Source organism: Crinia signifera, chromosome 1, assembly GCF_055691185.1.
Source record: "Crinia signifera chromosome 1, ASM5569118v1, whole genome shotgun sequence".
Classification (NCBI taxonomy): Eukaryota; Metazoa; Chordata; class Amphibia; order Anura; family Myobatrachidae; genus Crinia; species Crinia signifera.
Window position 1 is genome coordinate 175174842 of NC_139217.1, and position 21706 is coordinate 175196547.

At 44.3% G+C, this 21706-nt stretch overlaps 1 protein-coding gene across 1 annotated transcript in view; it reads right to left on the reverse strand.

Annotated features, from left to right (window-relative positions):
* Window positions 1-21706, reverse strand: part of SCARB2 (scavenger receptor class B member 2) — an 80435-nt gene that overhangs the window by 53177 nt on the left and 5552 nt on the right. The window contains exons 2-3 of the mRNA XM_083177862.1: window positions 19660-19817; window positions 1387-1534 (exon numbers count right to left, since the gene is read on the reverse strand). Coding sequence (XP_083033988.1) covers window positions 1387-1534; window positions 19660-19817 — 306 coding nt within the window. The remainder of the gene's footprint in view (window positions 1-1386; window positions 1535-19659; window positions 19818-21706) is intronic.

Consider the following 21706-nt stretch of genomic DNA (forward strand, 5'->3'; position numbering starts at 1 on the left):
AGTCTTGCTAATGCAACATGGCACCCACCATTCATTCCACCAAAATCTGTGCTGCCAAATCCAAAAATCACTCCTTCCCTTCTGAGTCCTGCTATACGCCCCACTGGTATTTTTTGGTCACATGTGAGGCATTGCCGTACTCGGGAGAAATTGGGGCACAGATTTTGGGGTGCTTTGTCTCCTTCATTCCTTGTGAAAATGAAAAATTTTGAGCCAGAACTGCATGTTTGTGTAAAAAAATGTAATTTTCCATTTTCACATCCCAGTTGTACCAAAATTGGTGAAACCCCTGGGGGTTTGAAATGTACACTATACCCCTAGATGAATTCCCTGAGGGGTGTAGATTGCAAAATGGGGTGACTTGTGGGGAAGGTTCCTAACTTTTAGCACTTATGGTGCCTAGAAACCTACATGGTGCCTAAAAAAAAATCTCATAAAAAGGAGGCTCCAAAATCAAGTAGGTGCTCCTTCTATTATGAAGCCTGTGGTTTGGTCAACGTGCACACTAGGGCCACATATAGGATATTTTTGAAAACACAAGAATTGGGGGAATCAATTTTTAGTCACATTTCTCTAGTAAAATCTACTGTATTTGTTAGAAAAATGTATTAAAATTGAAACTCTGCAAAAAAAAAGAAATTTTGAAATTTCACCTACACTTTGTTTTAATTCCTGTGAAACACCTAAAGGGTTAACAAACTTCCAAAATGCTGTTTTGAATACTGTGAGGGGTGCAGTTTTTGAAATGGCATCATTTATGGGGGTGTCTCACATACAAGTCCCTCAAAGTCACATCAGAACTGAACTGGTCCCTAAAAAAATCAGTGTTTGAAATTTTCTTGAAAATTTGAGAATTTGCTAGTCATATTTGAAGCCTCCTAGTGTCCAAAAAAATGAAAAGGGGGTTGAAATAATGATGGCAACATAAAGTAGACATATGGTCTATGTTAGTTATTAACTATTTTGAGTGGTATGATTATTTGTCTCACAAGCAGAAAATTTAACATTTTGCATATTGCTAAATTTTCCATTTTTTCACGATATTTTGGTATTTTTCACAAAAAAACACAGACTGTATCGACCAAAATTTACCACTAACTTGAAGTACAATGTGTCACGAGAAAACAATCTCAAAATCACTGGGATAAGTAAAAGCAAAAAAAAGTTATCCCCACTTAAGTGAGACATGTCAGATTTGAAAAAAAGGGCTCTGTCATGAAGGCACAAACTGGCTCTGTCATGAAGGGGTTAAGCTTGATACATCTGGCCCTGTGTACCCAGATTTAAGGCTGAAACAGAAATGTCCTTACACATATAGTATGAACTGAACCTGAGGTTCATCAATACTAATTTAAACCTTTTAATATTGACACAAATAAAACCTACCACAATAGGAATGTTAATTGTCCGGATCAAGTCAGAGTGTGGATTCCCCACAGATTTCTCAGGTTCAAAAATGTAGGTTTTAGGGCTGACAGCAGACACTTCAGTGGCATTTTCTTGAAACTCAATATCCTCTTTTGGCCGATATTCCCTAAAAGAGAACAGAACACATCAAAATGTACCGCTTGAATATTAATCAGAACAGATATATATATTTATAGCAGAGTATGTAAAAACGTATTTATCCAAAGTAAATATTTTTATTAAGAAGTGTATGACAAAAGTCTAGTGTTACTGTTGGTTACCTGGGAGAGCTGGCAGCCTGCATTTTTTGCAGGGTAGGGATAGGACATCCAAAGGAACATAAGTAATACTGTTGTTCTTAACAGTAGTCATATAATATTGTTTAGTCATAAACATTTGTTCAAAAATAACAATGGTTCCACTTGTTTGACCTAAACTCTCTACTTGACAACACTCCAAACAAGGGATAGGAATAGAAAATGTAATAGCTAGTGAGATGCAGTGACTCTGCACATCTACCTGATATTTAAATGGCAAAACCAACCTGGATGATTGCGGTGTTAAACGATTACCACAGACTGGAGAATTCCATTAGGAAGGGTTACATTTTCCATGGGCTCCTGCTCAAACTCTATTACAGCTTGCTCTTAACACCATATCCTGTACTATTGTATTCCTACTACAGGTCCTTAACCTTTCTTTACACACAATGTGAAGCATTGTCCAGGAGAATGGTGTATGATCTGCTGGAAATTGCCACAAATGGAGAGGCCTGCTTGACCAACTTCCATACGGTTTGGGCACAAATTGGGAGTTTGACTTTTTGGCTGTCCTGTTGCTGTTTAAGTGACTGCTTTTTTTTTTTTTTTTTTTAAAGGTGCCTTCTACGCCAAGTGGGGGATACAGCCCTGAATAATCCCACTTCAGCCTTCGATTTCCAGCATCTCGTTGGTCCCAGACATCCTGTGGCATAATAATCAGAGGGCTTCTACCCTTGGTGTCCTGTACTCTTTTCACTGCCAGCAAGCGGCACTACTACTTCCTGGCTGCCTTCCCTGCACTACTACTCCGATCACCTGACTTTTCTTTCTGCACTTAAATAACATGAGAGAATGGTCAGCCAACTTACATGGGGTGGCGTATGCAAGATAGCATTGTGTAATAACATTCTACAATCAATTCATTTATTGTATTTAATGTCTTTAGGACAGATCGCTGATAAAGCTATTATATTGTTTTGTCTATCTACATAGCAAAGTGTGTGGTATACTTCATATATCATAAACATAAATCAATAAACTGCTCTACCATGTTAGTTCCATTGTTGGACTCTGTACCCATTTCTTATCACACCATAAACATTGCTCCACAAGTTCCATTGTTTTTCAGTCTAGCCGAGCAGGTGGTAATTCCTTGAGGAGGATGCAGAGGTCAGTGTTGACAGCTTGTTTACATTATTTCCAGCTATCACCTGGCATGTACTGCATGGCTACAGCAAGGCACTGCCACAGCGCTAAACAAAATCCAGATAGCCAATACCCAGAGCTTCAAGAGGCATGGGCAGCCAATCCACCCAATATTGCCTAGCCATGCCCTACCAGCATCATCCCATTGCTTATCAGCCCATATCATCTTTATGGTGGCCCAATATGCATGATGGCGACTGTGTAAACCCTTCCGACTGGGCACATGCTGTCACAAAAATAGTTGAGTTTGACATGAAATGTATTTTACTAATTATTTGGGCACCTGCTGTCTGGTCGTTGAGTCAATTGCCTGGTCACTTGCCTCTTGAGGGTCTGCAAAAAGGGGTATTTTGGGTTGGGGCTGCAGTAGGGGTTTTTCCTAGGATGCCAAGAAGCCTTACACCATCCCTGATGACAGGACAAGTTATTGCTTCCTACACTAGTTAGCCTTCTAGTACAGTTGCAGTAGCCCACAGTTACTTCATTGTGGGAGACAAGCCTATGTGTAGTTTTACAAGCACAAGTATCCTAGTTAGCATTGTAATTCTACAGGTGCCAACATACACAGAAATTTGATGAGCGGCCAAGTCTTGCTTTGGCCAGTAATACATTTTGGCTAATCAATATACCTATAGCGGAGTCAAAACTACCATTGGTGCAGCAGTTGCAGACAGTGCAGCGGGGCCCATGAAGACTAAGGGGCTCACTGCTGCACCTGCCACCATCTGTTTTTCCCTGTCTCTGCCTCTCCCTGTCACCCACTGACATGTTGCATATTGTGAATTTGGGTTGGGGTGGAGGACAGGGGACCAAATTCTATTTTTGCACCTGGGCTCAGCACCTACAAGTTCCGTCACTGAGCAGGAACAATCCAGTCAGTAGTCACCTGCTAATATTTCAGAACGCGGGGGATAAACAAGAGCAGAACTTTACATCAGGAAAGCCTCTGGGAAGCCTAAAAAAGGATATATGGCCTGATTCAGAGTTGATAGCTGTTGTGCCAAATTTGCAATTGGTTTGATTATGAAATGACTGTGCATGCATACGGATCATAGCGTGCATGCATGGGTTAAAATAGCGGGAGGGGGGGGGGGTAACTGTCCGTCTTCAGGGAGCATCTAAAAAATGAAGACGTGCCCAGGCATTTTCCTGCAGTCAAGTTCCAGTCAGGTAATATTGACGCGCAGGACCATGCATCGCCATCGCTGGGGTGTACACATACGTGGGCAAAGTGTGCTTAATTTCTAAGCAATCTAATCAGATCGATTATAAATAGCCCAGATATCGCACAGTGTGTACGGGCCTTTAGGTCAAGCTGCGAAAGCATTGCAAATGACTCATGGAAGCATGCATCGTTAATTATATAGGGCCTGATTCAGACCTGATCGCTGCTGTGCAAATTTGCATAGGTCTGCAACCAGACAGAGTACCGTGCAAGTCTGCAGATGGATCGCTGATTGCAGGCCATCTGCAAATCCATTTACAACTCACTCACCATTGAAGGATTTTTCTACAACTGCAATTGAGTCAGGCTGGTTGAGGCCAGAGCTGATATCACACACCCTCCCTTAAAATGCCAGGGATCTCCTGTATTTTTTCTGACACTCACAGAAAATGGCACGTTACCATCCCCCAAATGGCGACTTCCTGTCAGTCAAGTTACGAGGGGATAGCAAACAAAACAATCGCTGATTTTTGTTGCTGTTTGGCCTCACGCATACAAAATCATTTGATAATTGATCGGCTTTCAAATTCCTACAGCCGTCAGGTCTGAATAACCCCCATAGCACATACACACTGGTTGTTATTGTTCACATCGTTTAAAATCTTGTCTAATGTGTACGCACCTTAAGGAGCACAGGACTTTACATATAAGTGACACATAGATATTAAAGTGTTTAAGCAAAAAAAAAATGTTGTAAAGATGTTATTGCTATGACTTTTTGGTACTTGTGTATTTTGGCGGCGCCCCCGATGTCCGTCGTACGACGAACAGATCGCATCGCATGCCATGCACCCGATGGCATGCGATGCGACGCGATTTTGACCCCCTATACGACCAAAAATCGGTGCTTACAATGTTAAATGCACCCCCACGCCACCCCCCACTATAAACGTGAACCCGAAGCGTGGCGAGCGCAGCGAGCCCGCGAGGGGCGGCGGTACGCGTCCTACGACCTTTTCATACCCCCACTATCCACGTCGGCGTGGAGTTGAGAATAGAATAGTGTGGCGAGCGCAGCGAGCCACCGAGCCCGAAGCGTGGCGAGCGCAGCGAGGGGACGCGGATACCTTCACAGTTATACGCGTCCCCTCGCGGGCTTCACAGGTGTCCGTGGCGACGCGGACACCTGTGAAGCCCGCGAGGGGACGCGTTTACCTGTGAAGGTATCCGCGTCCCCTCGCGGGGCTCGCTGCGCTCGCCACGCTTCGGGCTCGCCACACTATTCTATTCTCAACTCCACGCCGACGTGGATAGTGGGGGTATGAAAAGGTCGTAGGACGCGTACCGCCGCCCCTCGCGGGCTCGCTGCGCTCGCCACGCTTCGGGTTCACGTTTATAGTGGGGGGTGGCGTGGGGGTGCATTTAACATTGTAAGCACCCATTTGGGTGCTTAACATTGTATAAGCACCCATTAGGGTGCTTATACAATGTTTAATCGCATCGCATGGCATCGTATGGCATCGTATGCCATGTACAATGGCATACAATTTCAAAATTGTATGCCATCGTGCACTATCGTACGATATCGCGTCGCATCGCATACCATCGTATTTGTTATGGTATGCGATGCGATGGGCGCCGCCAAAATACACAAGTACCGACTTTTTCATCTACATTCAGGTATACTCTCAGCTCAGTGGCGTAGCTACGTTTTAGGCGCCCCCCCGCCGTTAGGGGGGAGGGCACCCATACCCACCCCCCGCCGCCTCCCCGCCGCCTATGCTAACCCCCTCCCCCTCAGTCTTACCTATCGCGCTGGTCCCGGCGGCTCCGTCCGTTCATCTGCTGAGGAACACCACAAAATGGCCGCCCCCGTACAGCAGACAGTTTCAGAGAACTGTTTGCTATATGGGGGCGGCCATTTTGTTGTGGTCCTCATCAGAAGAACGGAGCCGCCGGGACCAGCAAGATACGTAAGTCTGCGGGGGATTGGGGGGTAGGTAACTATAGCACCGCAGCCCCCGGCGCCCCCACATGCACAGCGCCCCCCCCGCGGTGGCGGGGGCTGCGGTGCTATAGTTACGCCCCTGTCTCAGCTACAGTATACTCTGGTACTACCAGAAGCAGGGCTGAAACTAGGATTTTCGTCACAAGGGGAAAAGCAGTTATTTGACTCTGTTATTTTATCTTTCTGGTGGATTATTAACCCAGCGTCTATTGTCTTCTGTGGAGCTGCACTTGTTTACTTTGAAGAGGTAAAGGCCCTCATACACGAGATTTGGTCCGATTTGACCCGATTATGATAGGTCTGCCTGATAAATTGGATCAAATCTTATGTTTTGACAACCCGTCTGACCCGATGCGCATCTAATTGGAGTCGGGAGGTCGGATGGGCTGCACATAAGATAAATCTTATGTGCAGCCAAGAGCCGGGTGTGGGAACGCTGGGAACCGGCAGGGGGGCTGAGAGACGAGGTCATAAAAAAAAAAACCATACAAATGAATGGGATGTCTCCCATTTATTTGTATGGGTTTCTTTTTTTCTGCAGCTCGTCTCCAGGCTCCCCTGCCTGGCTCTCCGAGAACATCACTGTCCAGCTCCCCCTGCCCACGTCCACTCATTGCCTCTGTGAGTCCCCCATCAGCCACTCTTCACCCCCTCCTGGCCGCTCCCAGCAGAGGCGTAGCTAGGGTGGCTCCGGCGGAGCTTGTGCCCTGGGCGCAAACTGTTTGCAGGGTGCCCCTTGCTGTGGAAAGCCTAAGTCAAGATTTAGTAACTACTGCTGCCGCGGAAAGTGTCCTTCTCCGCGATCATTTGCATACCTTACTGCCCCCTCCCCACCCGTGCTGACTGTCTGCAGGTCCTCTATAGTCACGGCAGCGTCTCTGCTACTACCGCCTCCTCTCCACAGCGTACCAGTCTGCTGCCGCCATGTAGCGTGTGGGTCGCATCCTGAACTCCGTCCAGACATGCGCACTCTGGCCCGGCGCTTGACATGGACTAGACCCCTCTCGTGCGCTAGTCATGTCACATCGCGCACGGCAGCAGCAGACTGGCACGCTGCGGAGAGGAGGCGGTACCAGAGACACTGCCTTGAATATAGATGACCTGCAGACGGCCAGCGCGGGCAGTGGGGAGGCGGTAAGGTATGCAAAAATCTGGAGGACACTTTCCACGGCAGCAGTAGTTAGTACATAGGCATGCGCACGGGGGGTGCCAGTGGTGCACAGGCACCTCCTAATGGCGCCCCCCACACAATTGCACGGGGGGGGGGGGGGTGGGGGGGAGGTGATAGAGCCATAACATGAGTGGAAATTTATTTTACATTTGTATGAGAGTTACCTTTCAAATAGGGGTGGCAGTGTTCATATAGGTGTGTTTTAACATGAAGAACTACATGTCCCAGCATATGGGGGTATGCGAGTAGACACTGCGCTCACTGATGCAATCTTGTAGTTGCTGCCGGTCTCCAGGGGAGGGGGGCCACCCTCCAACAAACAATATGGGAATAGGGGGTATGGAGACCTGCGCTATTGTGCTGCTATCTGTGGGTGAACTGAGTGATTGTGCAGGATGGAAATACGTAACCTGAGAGTCAATTGGGAGTGATGAGCTGTACAATGGATACGTTTTAAAACAATAAGCTTTATTAGCTGAAAATTGCAAGAGGGAAGGGGGTGGTGGGGTGATGGACCTCAGCTGAGGACAGGACAGAGGAGTAGATGGGCAGTGGGGGCAAGGGGGCAAAGTCTCCAGGAACGGTTTGCACAAAGTTCCACTGGCGAGGTAGTCGTGGCGCGGGAGGCTGGCGTCCCGTCCTCCACGCGGTGCACGCTTACCTTGCTTCTCTGGTCCCTCGGTGTCGGCTCTCTTGCCTGTGTCTGCTGTAGGTCCCCACAGCGTCTCACGGCTTGGGGGCGGTTCGCGAAACAGGACGGCATCACCGGACTCCGCCTGCCTGCTGACCGGATCCCGGGCCGAACGCCTTTCGCTCGACTCCGCTGCACGGAGGAGGCTTGGCGAAGGGTAAGTGATGTGTCTTCTCCAACGCGTGTCGACCTTGCGGCCTTCTTCAGGGAGTTGCTCAGGTTACGTATTTCCATCCTGCACAATCACTCAATTCACCCACAGATAGCAGCACAATAGCGCAGGTCTCCATACCCCCTGTTCCCATGTCCCAGCATATGCAGTGTCCTGGGAATGTTGCACCATATGTAGTTTTATGGGCAAGCTTTATTTCCAAACAGGATCTATTAAGAGCTGTTAACAGTGGGTTTTTTTTGTGTGTGTGTGGGGGGGGGGGGGGGGGGGGCGGGGAGCATAGAGAGAGAGAGCAGGGCACCGAATTACTTGTTTGCCCCAGGCGCCGGAGGGGGGGGGGGGGGCGCAAAGCACAGCGGTGTGTCTATAATCCGGTGTGTCTTTTCCTAATGTATAGGGACCTTAAGACTGGGTGATTGCTGACTGGAAAGACAATAATGTTCCAGACTCTTCTTTCATACTTCTCCAACACATATCCTTGGCTTATATTATCTATTATTTTTCAGTATCTACAAATCTTCCTTTCATCCTTTTTTAAAATGGTCTACAATATATATATATATATATATATATATATATATATATATATATATATATATATATATATATATATATATATATATATATATATATATATATATATATATATATAATATAATGGCATTGCCAGCAGATGAGCGACAGGGTATACGGCTTTCCGTAGTGTCCTGCTATGAAAAAACAATAAAAACGGGCGAAAAACCCCTATCCTTATACAGTTACCATATGGCAGCAGGTGCATAAGCTTATGAAGTGTCAGGGATGGGACCCTGACACTCCTATACTGAACCCTAGGGGTTTAACAGAACTCTCCTCTTTGCAGGTATGGGAGACATGGAATAGCTGGGGTGTTAATATGCTGGGAGACCTACATGCTGAGAACATCTTAAAATCTTTCCAGGATTTACAAGTAGAGTTCCCAATCCCAATCAAGTTGCGACACGCCCTTAACACACAATTTAAATCACCCCCTCTGTCCCTCCTAGACTCCCCAGTTAAGAAACTACTGCGTGATAGGCCACAAAGACACTTGGTCTCCATTGCTTACTCGACTAAGCGGCAGATCTGACCCGTTAACCCCCTTTAGACTAAAATGGGAAGCTGATTTGGGGACTCTCTCAGATGATATATGGTCTTGCGCACTTGAGGCTCCAAGATGTTCTACTACTGCCATTAGATATCAGCAGATACAATTATTTATACTACACAGAGTCTATAGGACGCCAATACTATTGTACCGCATCGGGGGCACTTGCTCCCCATCCTGCCCAAAATGTGGCTCCCTGGATGGCTCCTTCATTCACATGATGTGGACATGTCCTAGGATCACACTGTTCTGGGACGATGTCATAAATATCCTAGTGACCACAGGCATACCAAAAGAAGCCTTGTCGCCAGTGACTTGTCTCCTATCAGCCATAGATGGGGGGATGCTACCTGACCAGGATAGATGTTATGCTATAAACTTATGTAATTTGGCCAAAGTATGTATAGCTAGACAGTGGTTGGCTAAGGAAGCCCAGGCATAAACTCCTGGATATCTCTGGTGAATGAGGAGGTGGGCCATGAAAAGTTTGTATACTTTGCCAGGAAGGCGGAGAAAAAATATTATCAAGAGAAAGGGAACCACCAGTGTTGCTAAAGCTGCTGTACCGGGAGGGTGTAAATCTCCCAATAAATACAGAACAAGAGAAAAAAATATATATATGGTACAGCGCTGGGGTTTTTCTGAAAATAATTTATTACAATATATAAATTTAGTGAATACAATTGTAGATAAAAATGTCACACATATTACATTTGTATGAGAATTCTCTTAAAATGAAGATAAAAAATTATAAGGAGCTGGATCAATCCAGCTCCTGATGAAGGCGTGTGAACACACCGAAATGCGTTGAGCTACAAATACCCCTGTTCCAGCATTCAATTGGAGAGTATTCCATCTCACACCTCCTTCTCAATCCTTGGAATTCTATAACAAGACTCTATCCGGACCAGTTTTTCTCTATCAACATTTCGGATCCCACAGTTGAGGTCTTCTCTGCAGCCATAACAATCAGGTATTGCCATACCATAAGGACTGCATTATTCCACCATTACGTGACGTTTGGGAATCCACCACTGGGAAATCACCGGAACTTTGCTCACCTTTCTATTCCAAACAAGGATATCCATATCATATGGTAAATATATGCAAATTGGTGTTGATTTGGACACAAAATCAATCCTCCCTAACATTGAATGCCAGCTGGAAAACCCATATTTCATCAGTAATTTACTGATTTTTTATAATTTTTTTATCTTCATTTTAAGAGAATTCTCATACAAATGTAATATGTGTGACATTTTTATCTACAATTGTATTCATTAAATTTATATATTGTATTACAATTATATATTGTAATAAACCCCAGCGCTGTACCATATATATATATATATATATATATATATATATATATATATATATATATATATATATATATATATATATATATATATATATATATATATATATATATATATATATATATATATATATATATATATATATATTGTGGGGTTTTAGCATCAAACGGGTAGGCACAGGTGAGGATTTGGCACAGACTTAGACAGTGACATCACGGCTTGGGTCCAAAACAGGGCTTGCCTGAGTTTATTGCAGCACTCAGAGCAAGAAACTAAAAAAACAGCCTTTACACTTCAGGCAAAACAGAAAATAAAACCTGCTCGTCTGAGCTCTAACTAAACAGAATAAACGTCCCTCTCTATACCAGGGCCACACTATGTGACACTGGACACACACAGCAGATATAGAGCAAGTAATGCAGTACTTACAGCCTTGTCTCTCTCTAGCAGCAGCTTACTGCCTCCAACACCCAGGGAGTGAGAGAGAGCTCTATGGAAAGGGCTGACTCCTTTTTAAAGAATCAGGGGCTCTCCTGATTACCAGCCCAGGACAGAACACCCTTTGTAAGCCGGAGCTTACCACACAGATTGAAATAGCCTGCAGTCTATATGCCATAAGACAGGATTCTAGGGGAAAGGTACCTGCCGTCTATGACTTTCCCTGCCACTGTCTTACATACCCTCCCCCTCTGTTCGAACCTGTGGGGTCGGACACTGTCTGCCAACTGGCAGTATGTTCGGGATAGGGCATCGGCATTACCCTGAAGCCTTCCTGCTCTGTGTTCCACTGTAAATTTGAAATTTTGCAAATTTAGAAACCATCTCATTACCCTTGCATTTCTCTCTTTGGCTTGGTACATCCATGTAAGTGGGGAGTGGTCAGTGATTAATCTAAAGGAGCGTCCTAAGAGATAGTACTTTAGGGATTCAAGGGCCCACTTGATTGCTAAGCACTCCCGCTCGACTATACTGTAGTTTCTCTCCGCAGGTGTGAGCTTCCTGCTCAAATATGTTACCGGGTGTTCCTCTCCACCAACTTCTTGGGAGAGGACAGCACCTAGTCCCACATCAGAAGCATCAGTCTGTACGACAAACTCTTTTTTAAAATCTGGAGTGATCAGGACTGGTTGATTACAAAGGGCCACTTTTAATTCTTGGAATGCCCTTTCAGCCTCTGGGTTCCAGCTGACCATAACTGCCTTACCTCCTTTGGTAAGATCGGTTAGGGGCGCTGCCATGGTTGCAAACTGGGGAATGAACCTACGGTAATACCCCAGAATTCCCAAAAAAAACCCTGACTTGTTTTTTTGTCGAAGGACGAGGCCAGTCTTGGATAGCCTCCACTTTATTTATTTGTGGCTTTATTATACCTCTCCCGATAACATACCCCAGGTAACGTGCCTCCTCGAGGCCTAAAGTACACTTTTTTGGGTTCGCTGTCAACCCCGCCTCTCTGAGGGAATTCAACACCGCCTGGACTTTGGGTAAATGACTCTTCCAGTCATCACTAAAAATTATGATGTCGTCTAGATATGCCGAGGCATACTGACGATGGGGTTTAAGAACAATGTCCATCAACCTTTGAAAAGTTGCTGGAGCCCCATGCAACCCAAAAGGCAAACAGAGATATTGAAACAGACCATCGGGGGTGACAAACGCTGTTTTCTCTTTGGCACTATCGGTAAGAGGTACTTGCCAGTAACCTTTAGTTAAGTCGAGGGTAGAGAAATATCTAGCATGACCAAGTCTTTCAATTAACTCATCAACTCTTGGCATTGGGTAGGCATCAAATTTTGATACCTCGTTCAGCTTCCGGAAGTCATTACAGAAGCACAATGAGCCATCTGGTTTTGGAATTAACACAATCGGGCTTGACCACTCACTTTTAGACTCCTCGATAACCCCTAGGTCTAACATTTTCTGGACCTCCCCAGATATGGCCTGTCTACGCGCTTCTGGTACTCTATAGGGTTTTAAGCGTACCCGAACTCCAGGTTCGGTGACAATGTCATGTTTTATGGCTGTGGTGCGCCCTGGAAGTTCTGAGAACACATCATAATTCCTTTGTACTAACTCTTTAGTTTCCTGCTTCTGGGATTTGGACAGGGTCTCTGACACCCGCACCTCTGGGCTATCACTAGAGGGGGCACTTACAGCTGTCAGAGTCTCTCTGTCTTTCCAGGGTTTAATTAAGTTCACATGGTACAACTGTTCTGGCTTCCGTTTACCTGGTTGATACACTTTATAATTTACACTTCCCACTTTTTTTATCTACCCGATACAGTAGATCCTGGTTAATGGCCATATATGGGAACTCTTTGTCAGCATTGGGGTATTGGGGCTCACCATTTATGACTTTAGAATTTTCCCTAGCTCTTAATAAGGTGGGATCTCTAAGTTGAGCAGTCCCAAAATTATCACGTGACATCTCTAGCTCAGGCATGTCACACGCTTTTTCCTGCTCCTCAGCTTCACCTGCAAGAACAGCTAGGGGAAAACGGTCAGATTCAATAGTGGTCACCCCTACCGTTTGAACCTCAGTATCCTGATCAAAAGGCTCAGGACTAATCACAGGGCACACATTCTCATTATTAACATCATTTCTAGTGCAGTGTACATTCTTTTTCCACAAGTCCCAGAACAATGGGAAGTCTCTTCCCAGGATCACACTATGCATCAGGGTCTCTACCACGCCCACTTCATGGGACACAGTTCCACAAGTACTCTTTAGCTGGACTAAAGCTGTGGGATACTCCTTGGTGTCCCCATGTATGCACAAGACCCCTATGTAACGTCCTGTGAGTGTCCCAGGGTCTACCAAGCTGGCATGGATGAGAGTAACTAAACTCCCAGAGTCCAGTAGAGCCCTCCCGGGATAACCATCCACCTTTACATGACATATTTGCTGTCCAGTTTCTGACACAGTCTCAGCAGAGAAAACAGAACGTGCATATAAAGAGCTTCGCCTGGCTGTATCACACTCCATTGGCTCAGAAGTAAGGGGGCAATTGGCAGCAATATGCCCAGGTCCATGACAACGCCAACACTGTATGCGGCCCCAGTCTTTTTGCGACCCAGGTTTGGACCCTACTGTCCCTTGGGAACGCCTCTCCACTGTTTGTTCCCCATCTAGGCCACCTCCCTTTACAACATTATTCACCCCTCTAGTAAACGGAACAGTCTTACCAGATGATCCGGCCGCTTTGCTGTTCTTGAGGGTGGAATGTCCAGGAGGCACTTCTTGGATTAGATTTTCAGTAGCTCTGTACCTCTCAACCAAGTTGACAAGCCCCTCGGCATCATTAGGGTCGCCCTGACCGACCCAGCGCTGAACCTTTGGAGGTAAGGAACAAAGATACTTGTCCAGCACGACTCTCTCCACGATCTGCGCTGGTGTAGACTCCTCTGGCTGTAGCCACTTCCTTACCAGGTGGACCAGGTCATACATTTGGGACCGCGCAGGTAACTGTTCAGAAAAAGTCCAGTTATGCACCTTCCGGGCACGCACACTCATGTTTACGCCTAAGCGAGCAAGGATCTCTCCCTTGAGTTTCGCGTAGACCTTAGCATCCTGCTCACTCAGATCAAAATACGCCTTTTGTGGTTCTCCAGTTAGAAAAGGTGCTACCACACCTGCCCATTGATCCACGGGTAACTGTTCACGCTCTGCTACACGTTCAAACACTGCAAGATAGGCCTCTACATCATCCGTGAGAGTCATCTTTTGCAGAGACTTCTGTACTGCAGCCCGTGTGGTTGGAAGCAAGGGTTGGGGTGTTTGCACACTCTGCGCCACACTCTTAGCCACATTCTGTATTTGCTATTGTAATTGCAGATTAGTTTGCTGCTGTTCCTTTAAGGCTTGTCTGTTGGATTCAAGCAGCAAAACATTGGTTTCAGCCTGGGCACGCATGGCCTCCTCATGCACCTTTTGCTGATATGCGTTTGCCTGCCGCTGCAGCTCATTTGCCTGCACCAAGTGTTTTAAAAGGTCCTCCATTTTAACAGGCTCCTGTTGCAGTGTTACAGCAGCCTTCAGCCAGGACATGCAAGTATCAGCGCACTCCAGACACTCACTTGTGGCTGGTTGCCTTTAGCAACAACTTCCAGCTTGCTGTAGCAAAAGTCCTATAGTTCGGTGTATGTCTCTTTAAGTGAGATGCTTGCTCGCATTCTCCACCATATGTGGGGTTTTAGCATCAAACGGGTAGGCACAGGTGAGGATTTGGCACAGACTTAGACAGTGACATCACGGCTTGGGTCCAAAACAGGGCTTGCCTGAGTTTATTGCAGCACTCAGAGCAAGAAACTAAAAAAACAGCCTTTACACTTCAGGCAAAACAGAAAATAAAACCTGCTCGTCTGAGCTCTAACTAAACAGAATAAACGTCCCTCTCTATACCAGGGCCACACTATGTGACACTGGACACACACAGCAGATATAGAGCAAGTAATGCAGTACTTACAGCCTTGTCTCTCTCTAGCAGCAGCTTACTGCCTCCAACACCCAGGGAGAGAGAGAGAGCTCTATGGAAAGGGCTGACTCCTTTTTAAAGAATCAGGTGCTCTCCTGATTACCAGCCCAGGACAGAACACCCTTTGTAAGCCGGAGCTTACCACACAGATTGAAATAGCCTGCAGTCTATATGCCATAAGACAGGATTCTAGGGGAAAGGTACCTGCCGTCTATGACTTTCCCTGCCACTGTCTTACAATATATATATATATATATATATATATATATATTTTTTTTTTGTTCTTTGTTTTGTCCGTCTGCTTTCTGTTGTATTCTGCTTCTTGAGAAAGGGGCTGATGCCCCGAAACGAGCCGTTGAGGCTGGAATAAAGAATTTGTTTGCTGCAGTGACGTGCTGTCTCTTTTTCATTTTTGAGGGGAGACCCAGACTGCTATTTACCCCAGCAAAGGCACGCAGCTTCATTATACATTTGAGGAGAGTGCTGGTCCGTATACCTGTGTATATATATATATATATATATATATATATATATATAAACACCAACAATAGTGTCTTCAGCGCCCTATAGTAATGGATGTCTTAAATGTAAATGAATATAAAAATATATAAAAACAATATAAACTTGAAGCTTCTTGTTTCTTGTGGACATCCATTACTATAGGGCACTGAAGACACTATTGTTGGTGTTTATGTGTAGTAGTAGTTCCTACTAGTGGGGAACTAAGTGTCTACAGCGACCGACTAGTTTATTCTATTTAGCGCATATTGGAGAACTTGTTCTGTATATATATATATATATATATATATGTGTGTGTGTGTGTTTCTTGTGTTTGATGTGTTTATACAGCATAAATGCATTTTGTGTTCACATATGGGTCCGGTCCTCAAGATACATCATTGAAACATACAAATATTACAAATGCGGTATAACCCATTATCCAAAATACTTTGAGACCCGAGCATTTTGCGTAATGGTTACTTAACCTGTACTGACTTGGTTATACTATATATTAATTACATACTAATTAAGCCGAAAGCTGGTATCAGGATCCTTGGGGATAACCACTTTAGTCCCTTGGTATACAGCTTTCCTACCTTACCAGTAAGCTATTTTACAGGTTTCAATTATACGGCTGGGTTTAGTAATTATGGTGATGTCATATAACTCGTGAGAATTTATCTATGAACTACGGATTAGTAAAAAATAATCATCTACACCTGATGCTCATGAAAGTTGGCATTTTAAAAAGGTAACTAAAGCTGTGTACACATGGTGCAATATATTGCTGAGCAATATATTGCTTAGTGTCTCCTTTTCATCAGCGACCAGAGATGGTCGCTGATGAAAAGGAGACTCTGTCGGAGGAGCGGCAGGAGTGGTGCAATTTAAAGAGAGGTCAATTCAAATAATGGAGCAGATGTATTATTGCGTTTTTAAAATGACGGGTCCCGCTTCTCCTGCTTAATGTGGAGAAGTGGGCACCTGTTATGGGCAAATGTATCATCCTCCCCCTCCACTGATAAGGAGAGCCATTATACCCAGCAAAAATGGCTCTCCTTATTGGCTCCCAGGCAGCCCTGCACATGCGCAGATGTTCTCTCCCCCCGGCCGGCTGTAATGGGCACGTGCGAGATCTCGCTAAAATCGCTAAATCTCCAGCGCAGCCCGGAGCCAGAAGCATTGTCCCTGCAGTGGGGGACAGGACAAAGCTAGTCCTGAGCTGGTGAAAGTGGCAGGGGCAATTTAACGCCTGGGCAGCTGTTAATACATCGCCCCGACCGCTAAACACTGGGGGGATTGCAGGGGACTGCCCCACCGAGCGTTACTTGGCGGGCTGTCCCTAGTGCACATTAGGTGCGCTGTTCATACATGTGAACAAACGTAATCCCCCCCAGTTATCCAGCATTAAGTGCAGAAAAAGCACTTAACACTGGTTCATACATCTGCCCCTATATACTGTAGGGCCTGATTCACAGTTGTACACTAATGAAGCTGCAACTGGGACTCTGTAGGCTATGGAGCTGCCAATGTTAGCAAGTGAAGAAGCCAACCAGAAATTAACAAAAAAAAGAGCGCTCCACGGGAGCTATAGCAACTCATTCACAATTGCATACACATTCGCATCCTAAACACAAAAGGAACATCGACAGAATAAGTACGTCTATGACTATGTAGACTGGATGTGACAGTGGATGAACATGATCACAGCTGACAGCATATACACACCCCAGAAATGAACATGACACACCTGTGTTTTTTCTACCACTCCCTGTTAACTACACTAAATTGTCATCTACTATCAGTCGCTCTACACAGTCACCAATGGGATCACAAAGGCACCTTTACCTTTGCTAAGGTCAACAGGGTTGGAAGGTCAACACAAGCATTAGGTCGACAATGACAAGGTCAACAGTCAAAATTTCGACATGAGTTTTTCACATTTTTTGGGAGCCGACGTGCTGACAGGTGGTACTTTATGCCCTACCATCCACTAGAGCATGGAGCAAGAATAGAATAGTGCCCAAAGCATGGTGAGTGTAGCGACCCATGCCAGGGCACGCGGTACACTTTGACGGTGTCCATCCACGGACATAACAAAAAAAGAGAAAAAACGCGACCTTTTGACTGTCTACTTTTTCAAGACAAAACAGCACTTGTGAACTGGCGCAAATATATGCTGTGATTAGTTAAATAATCAGCAGCCTGTAGATCCCCTGGAGACCATCACCCTCCAAATACAATTGTCTTTCTTGAGTGTCTACTTTTTCAACCTAATGCTTGTGTCGTCCTTCTGATCTAAGCCATGTCCACATATTTCATGTGTTGACCTTTAGTGGTCGACCTAATGACCATGTCCATTCTAAACTGTCAAGACCGACCAATGTTTCATAAGTAGCCGAGTTGCCTCAAATACACCTGAGAATCGGGAGTTTTATTATACACTAAAAAGTATACCTCATTGATTGCCTTATACAGTATATTACAATACACAAAGAATTTCATGATATAGATAGATAAGTGATCCCAGGAGAGGCAATAGAAGGTTTTCCCAGCAATGAAGGCAATAACACGAACCCTAGGAGTCACAGAATATTAAAGTCACTGGGGGGGGGGGGGGGGGGGTATGTGGTATTCAATTAACCGTAAAGAAACATGACATTTTTCAAGATGAATGATAACTCACAAACTTTTCTTTCACTCATGCTGTTAGTTATATCTCCCGGGTATGTAAACTTTTGATCAGGGTCATTTGGGTAGTTTCTGTTGTCATTATGATTTAAAAAGAGTAAACACAGTTGTTTGACAATAAATGGCTTCACCCAACCACTAACCAAGTTTGTGAGTTATCATTCCTATTCTCTGACAAATGGACAGAAAATCACAAATTCTGCTAGGGTATGTAAACTTATGAGCACAACTGTATGTTTTCAAACCTTAATTCATGCACAAATAATGTGTGTGTGTGTGTGTGTGTGTGTGTGTGTGTGTGTGTGTTTCATGTGTTTGATGTGTTTGATGTGTTTATGCAGCATAAATGCATTTTGTGTTCACATATGGGTCCGGTCCTCAAGATACATCTTTGAAACATTGAAAATACTTCGAGACCCGAGCATTTTGCGTAAAGGTTACTCAACCTGTACTGACTTGGTTATACTCTATATTAATTACATACTAATTAAGCCGAAAGCTGGTATCAGGATCCTTGGGGATAACCACTTTAGTCCCTTGGTATACTGCTTTCCTACCTTACCAGTAAGCTATTTTACAGGTTTCAATTATACGGCTGGGCTTAGTAATTATGGTGATGCCATATAACTCGTGAGAAGAAACACATGACATTTTTCAAGATGTTCCTCCGGTGTTTTTTTTCCCCAGACTATCCTGTTAGGTCTCTCAAAAAAACACCACCCATTTTCTCCTGAAAACACACAGGTCCAGTGAAACCAATATGTTTCCACCCACTGCAGACCCGTTTTCTGTAAAGAAAATCCCTAATAAGCCTTGACACGCAGTAGCTTATTGGAGCTAATTGGATAGCCCGGTTGAGGCAAATACCCGCAATCAGTGATTGTGGGTAATTGGATACCACCCAGTTGTAGAAATAGACTTCTTGATATTAGCCACAGAGCATAGAAAGAAATGTCTGTTTGCAAATGCCCTCTATGTATATGCTTTAATTGCCATTAGTCATCACCATTGCCCGGTTTTACAAACCTGTTCTTGCTGAAAAATGATGCCTAGAAATAGGTGTATTTACACTTAAGTCTAACCCTCCGTAACCCTTTATGTGCAGATATGATTGAAAAGTGTACTACTTTACCTTGCCCATATTTTGGTAGACTTAGTTTTAGCACATGCACAGTGTGAAAACATGCAAGTAAATAGGCTCATATTCAAATTATCCTCATTCTCATTGTTACAAATTTAATTCACCATTAATGTGTCAGTTAGGGCAGTACAGATGGTGTAATGGTTAGCATTACTTCCTCACAGCGCTGAGGACATGGGTTCGATTCCCACCATGGCTCTAGCTGTGCGGAGTTTGTATATTATAAAGAGAAGAAATGTAACTTCGATATTAGATTCCCAATGAAGAGCAGCTATGAATCAATACTACACTACATTCTACTCCAGCACAGACTTCAGCACACTTACCGGTAAGTATAAGGCCCAATTTCATCTACAACAGGTTTCTCCCCAGCCAGGACCTCCAGCGGGTTGGTAACATTAAAAAAGTAGAACTGCATGTAAATTGGTGGAGGAGGGTTGGCCCATTCATTGAAGACATCAGTCCCATTCTTGAGTATTACAGTCTAAAAAAGTAGAGTTGAGATATTGATACATAGCCTGAATACATTATATATTATAGCAAGGAGGCCACACTTAGTAATGAAATAGGTAGGCAGAGTAATAGTTGACTTTGTTATGTGGAAGGAACCAAAAACTGTTCCTTATTATACCAGATTGCCTGCCCTCAAGCATTGTGTGTGTGTGTGTGTGTGTGTGTGTATATATCTCACAGACCTACAACTATAGTTGCAAATTGGTGTTATATGAGCGTTTTAACAGAATGGCGTTGGACATGAATTTTAAAAAAGCTACACAGACATTTAGGTAAATGTACAGAAATTAAAGAAGAAGTATTTAAAAAAATATTCTGCTCAAAGTACCCACTCCATTAGATGTATCAGGTGCCCCTTTCAGACCGCACCTTTTACCCGTTATTTTGCAGTTTTTTTTACCGTTTTAAAACGGTAATTTGTGCAGTCTGAAAGGTGCATTTACCGGTTCTATTGAACTGGTATTTCTAAACGGTAATAAAGCAGGGTCCTACCCGTTTCAGACCCGTTTTTTTTTTTTCATCCACTGTTTTCTATGGGTTAAAAACGGGTTCAGTGTTGTGAAGGAACAAAAACTGCATTGAAATACAGTTTAAAGACATGCGGAGTGAAAGGGGTATTAGCTGGCAGACCCGTTTTTAGAAACATTTTAAAATACCTGGTCAAAGCCAGTTTTGCGGTCTGAAAGCAGCGTAAATCTCCCCACATATGTTTAGGACAGTATAATGATAAAAAGCTTGAAATATAAAAATCTGCGTTTCCATAACATCACTGACATGAAACTAGTCTCTTGATCCCCCAATCCTCTGTGCATGGGTGGTCCTGGGACATGCACTGAGGTCATGTTAGCATATCTTACTGTACTTTCTGTTCATTGTTCAAATTATTATACATACATTATGTCCTCATGCATTCATACATGTCTGTTTATGCAGTAGCTGTAGACTGCACAATAACTACAGCCCATACATCTTTAGTTGAGTTGTACCTACTGCACCTATTGTTCTCTATATGTTACACAATCTAGAAATTAGAGAGAATCTTTTTAGAGAATACATTCTGTGGTTTTGCAATAAACAGCTGATTCTCAGTGCAGACCCTTAAGCCCTCCATACACTCCAGCATACTTGCCTACTTTTGAAAAATAGTTTCAGAGCGATTATAGTTGGTAGCATCATTTTACACAACGCCCCATTGAGGGGGCGTGTCATACTCCTCCTAAAGGGAATGTCTTTTTCCATATATGGAGAGATTGTGAAAAGAGATTGTGAACGTAGCCCCCTGAAGCGTGGGTGTGTACTGCCACATCTGAGAGGAATCTTTTAAAATTACTTATATCCAAATGTAGATGAGCCCCAATGCAGTTAGTAAGAGCTACTGTACTTGCTAAAGTGCTGGGAAATGGTGCTGATGATTCAATGTAAATTTATCGATCTCTTGTTCCTTTTCCCCCCCAAAATGTAACAGTGGAATGTGGACTAGGTGAAATGAGGGAGAGTGCTAGACTAATGAGGGAGAGAGGGAGATTGCTGCTATTTCAGGGAGTCTCCTGCAGAATGCAGGAGGGTAGGCAACTATGCACTGCAGCGACTTCTTCCCTCAGCAAAGTTACCTGCTATCCCCCTTTGAGCAGGATTGCATGTGATATATTGCATGCATTCCTTTTGCATGAGCAATTCAAGATATTTCTTCCAGCTGGTGTGACTCGCAGGCCAGTGGCGTAGCTACGTTTTGCCCCCCCCCCCCCCCCCGCTGCGATGGTTAGGAATGTATGCAGCACATGTTTGAAAACGTGTCAGTGAGTAATGACTACACCTGTGCACTAGCTGGGTGGTCTAGTAAACATGAACTGTTAATAGATC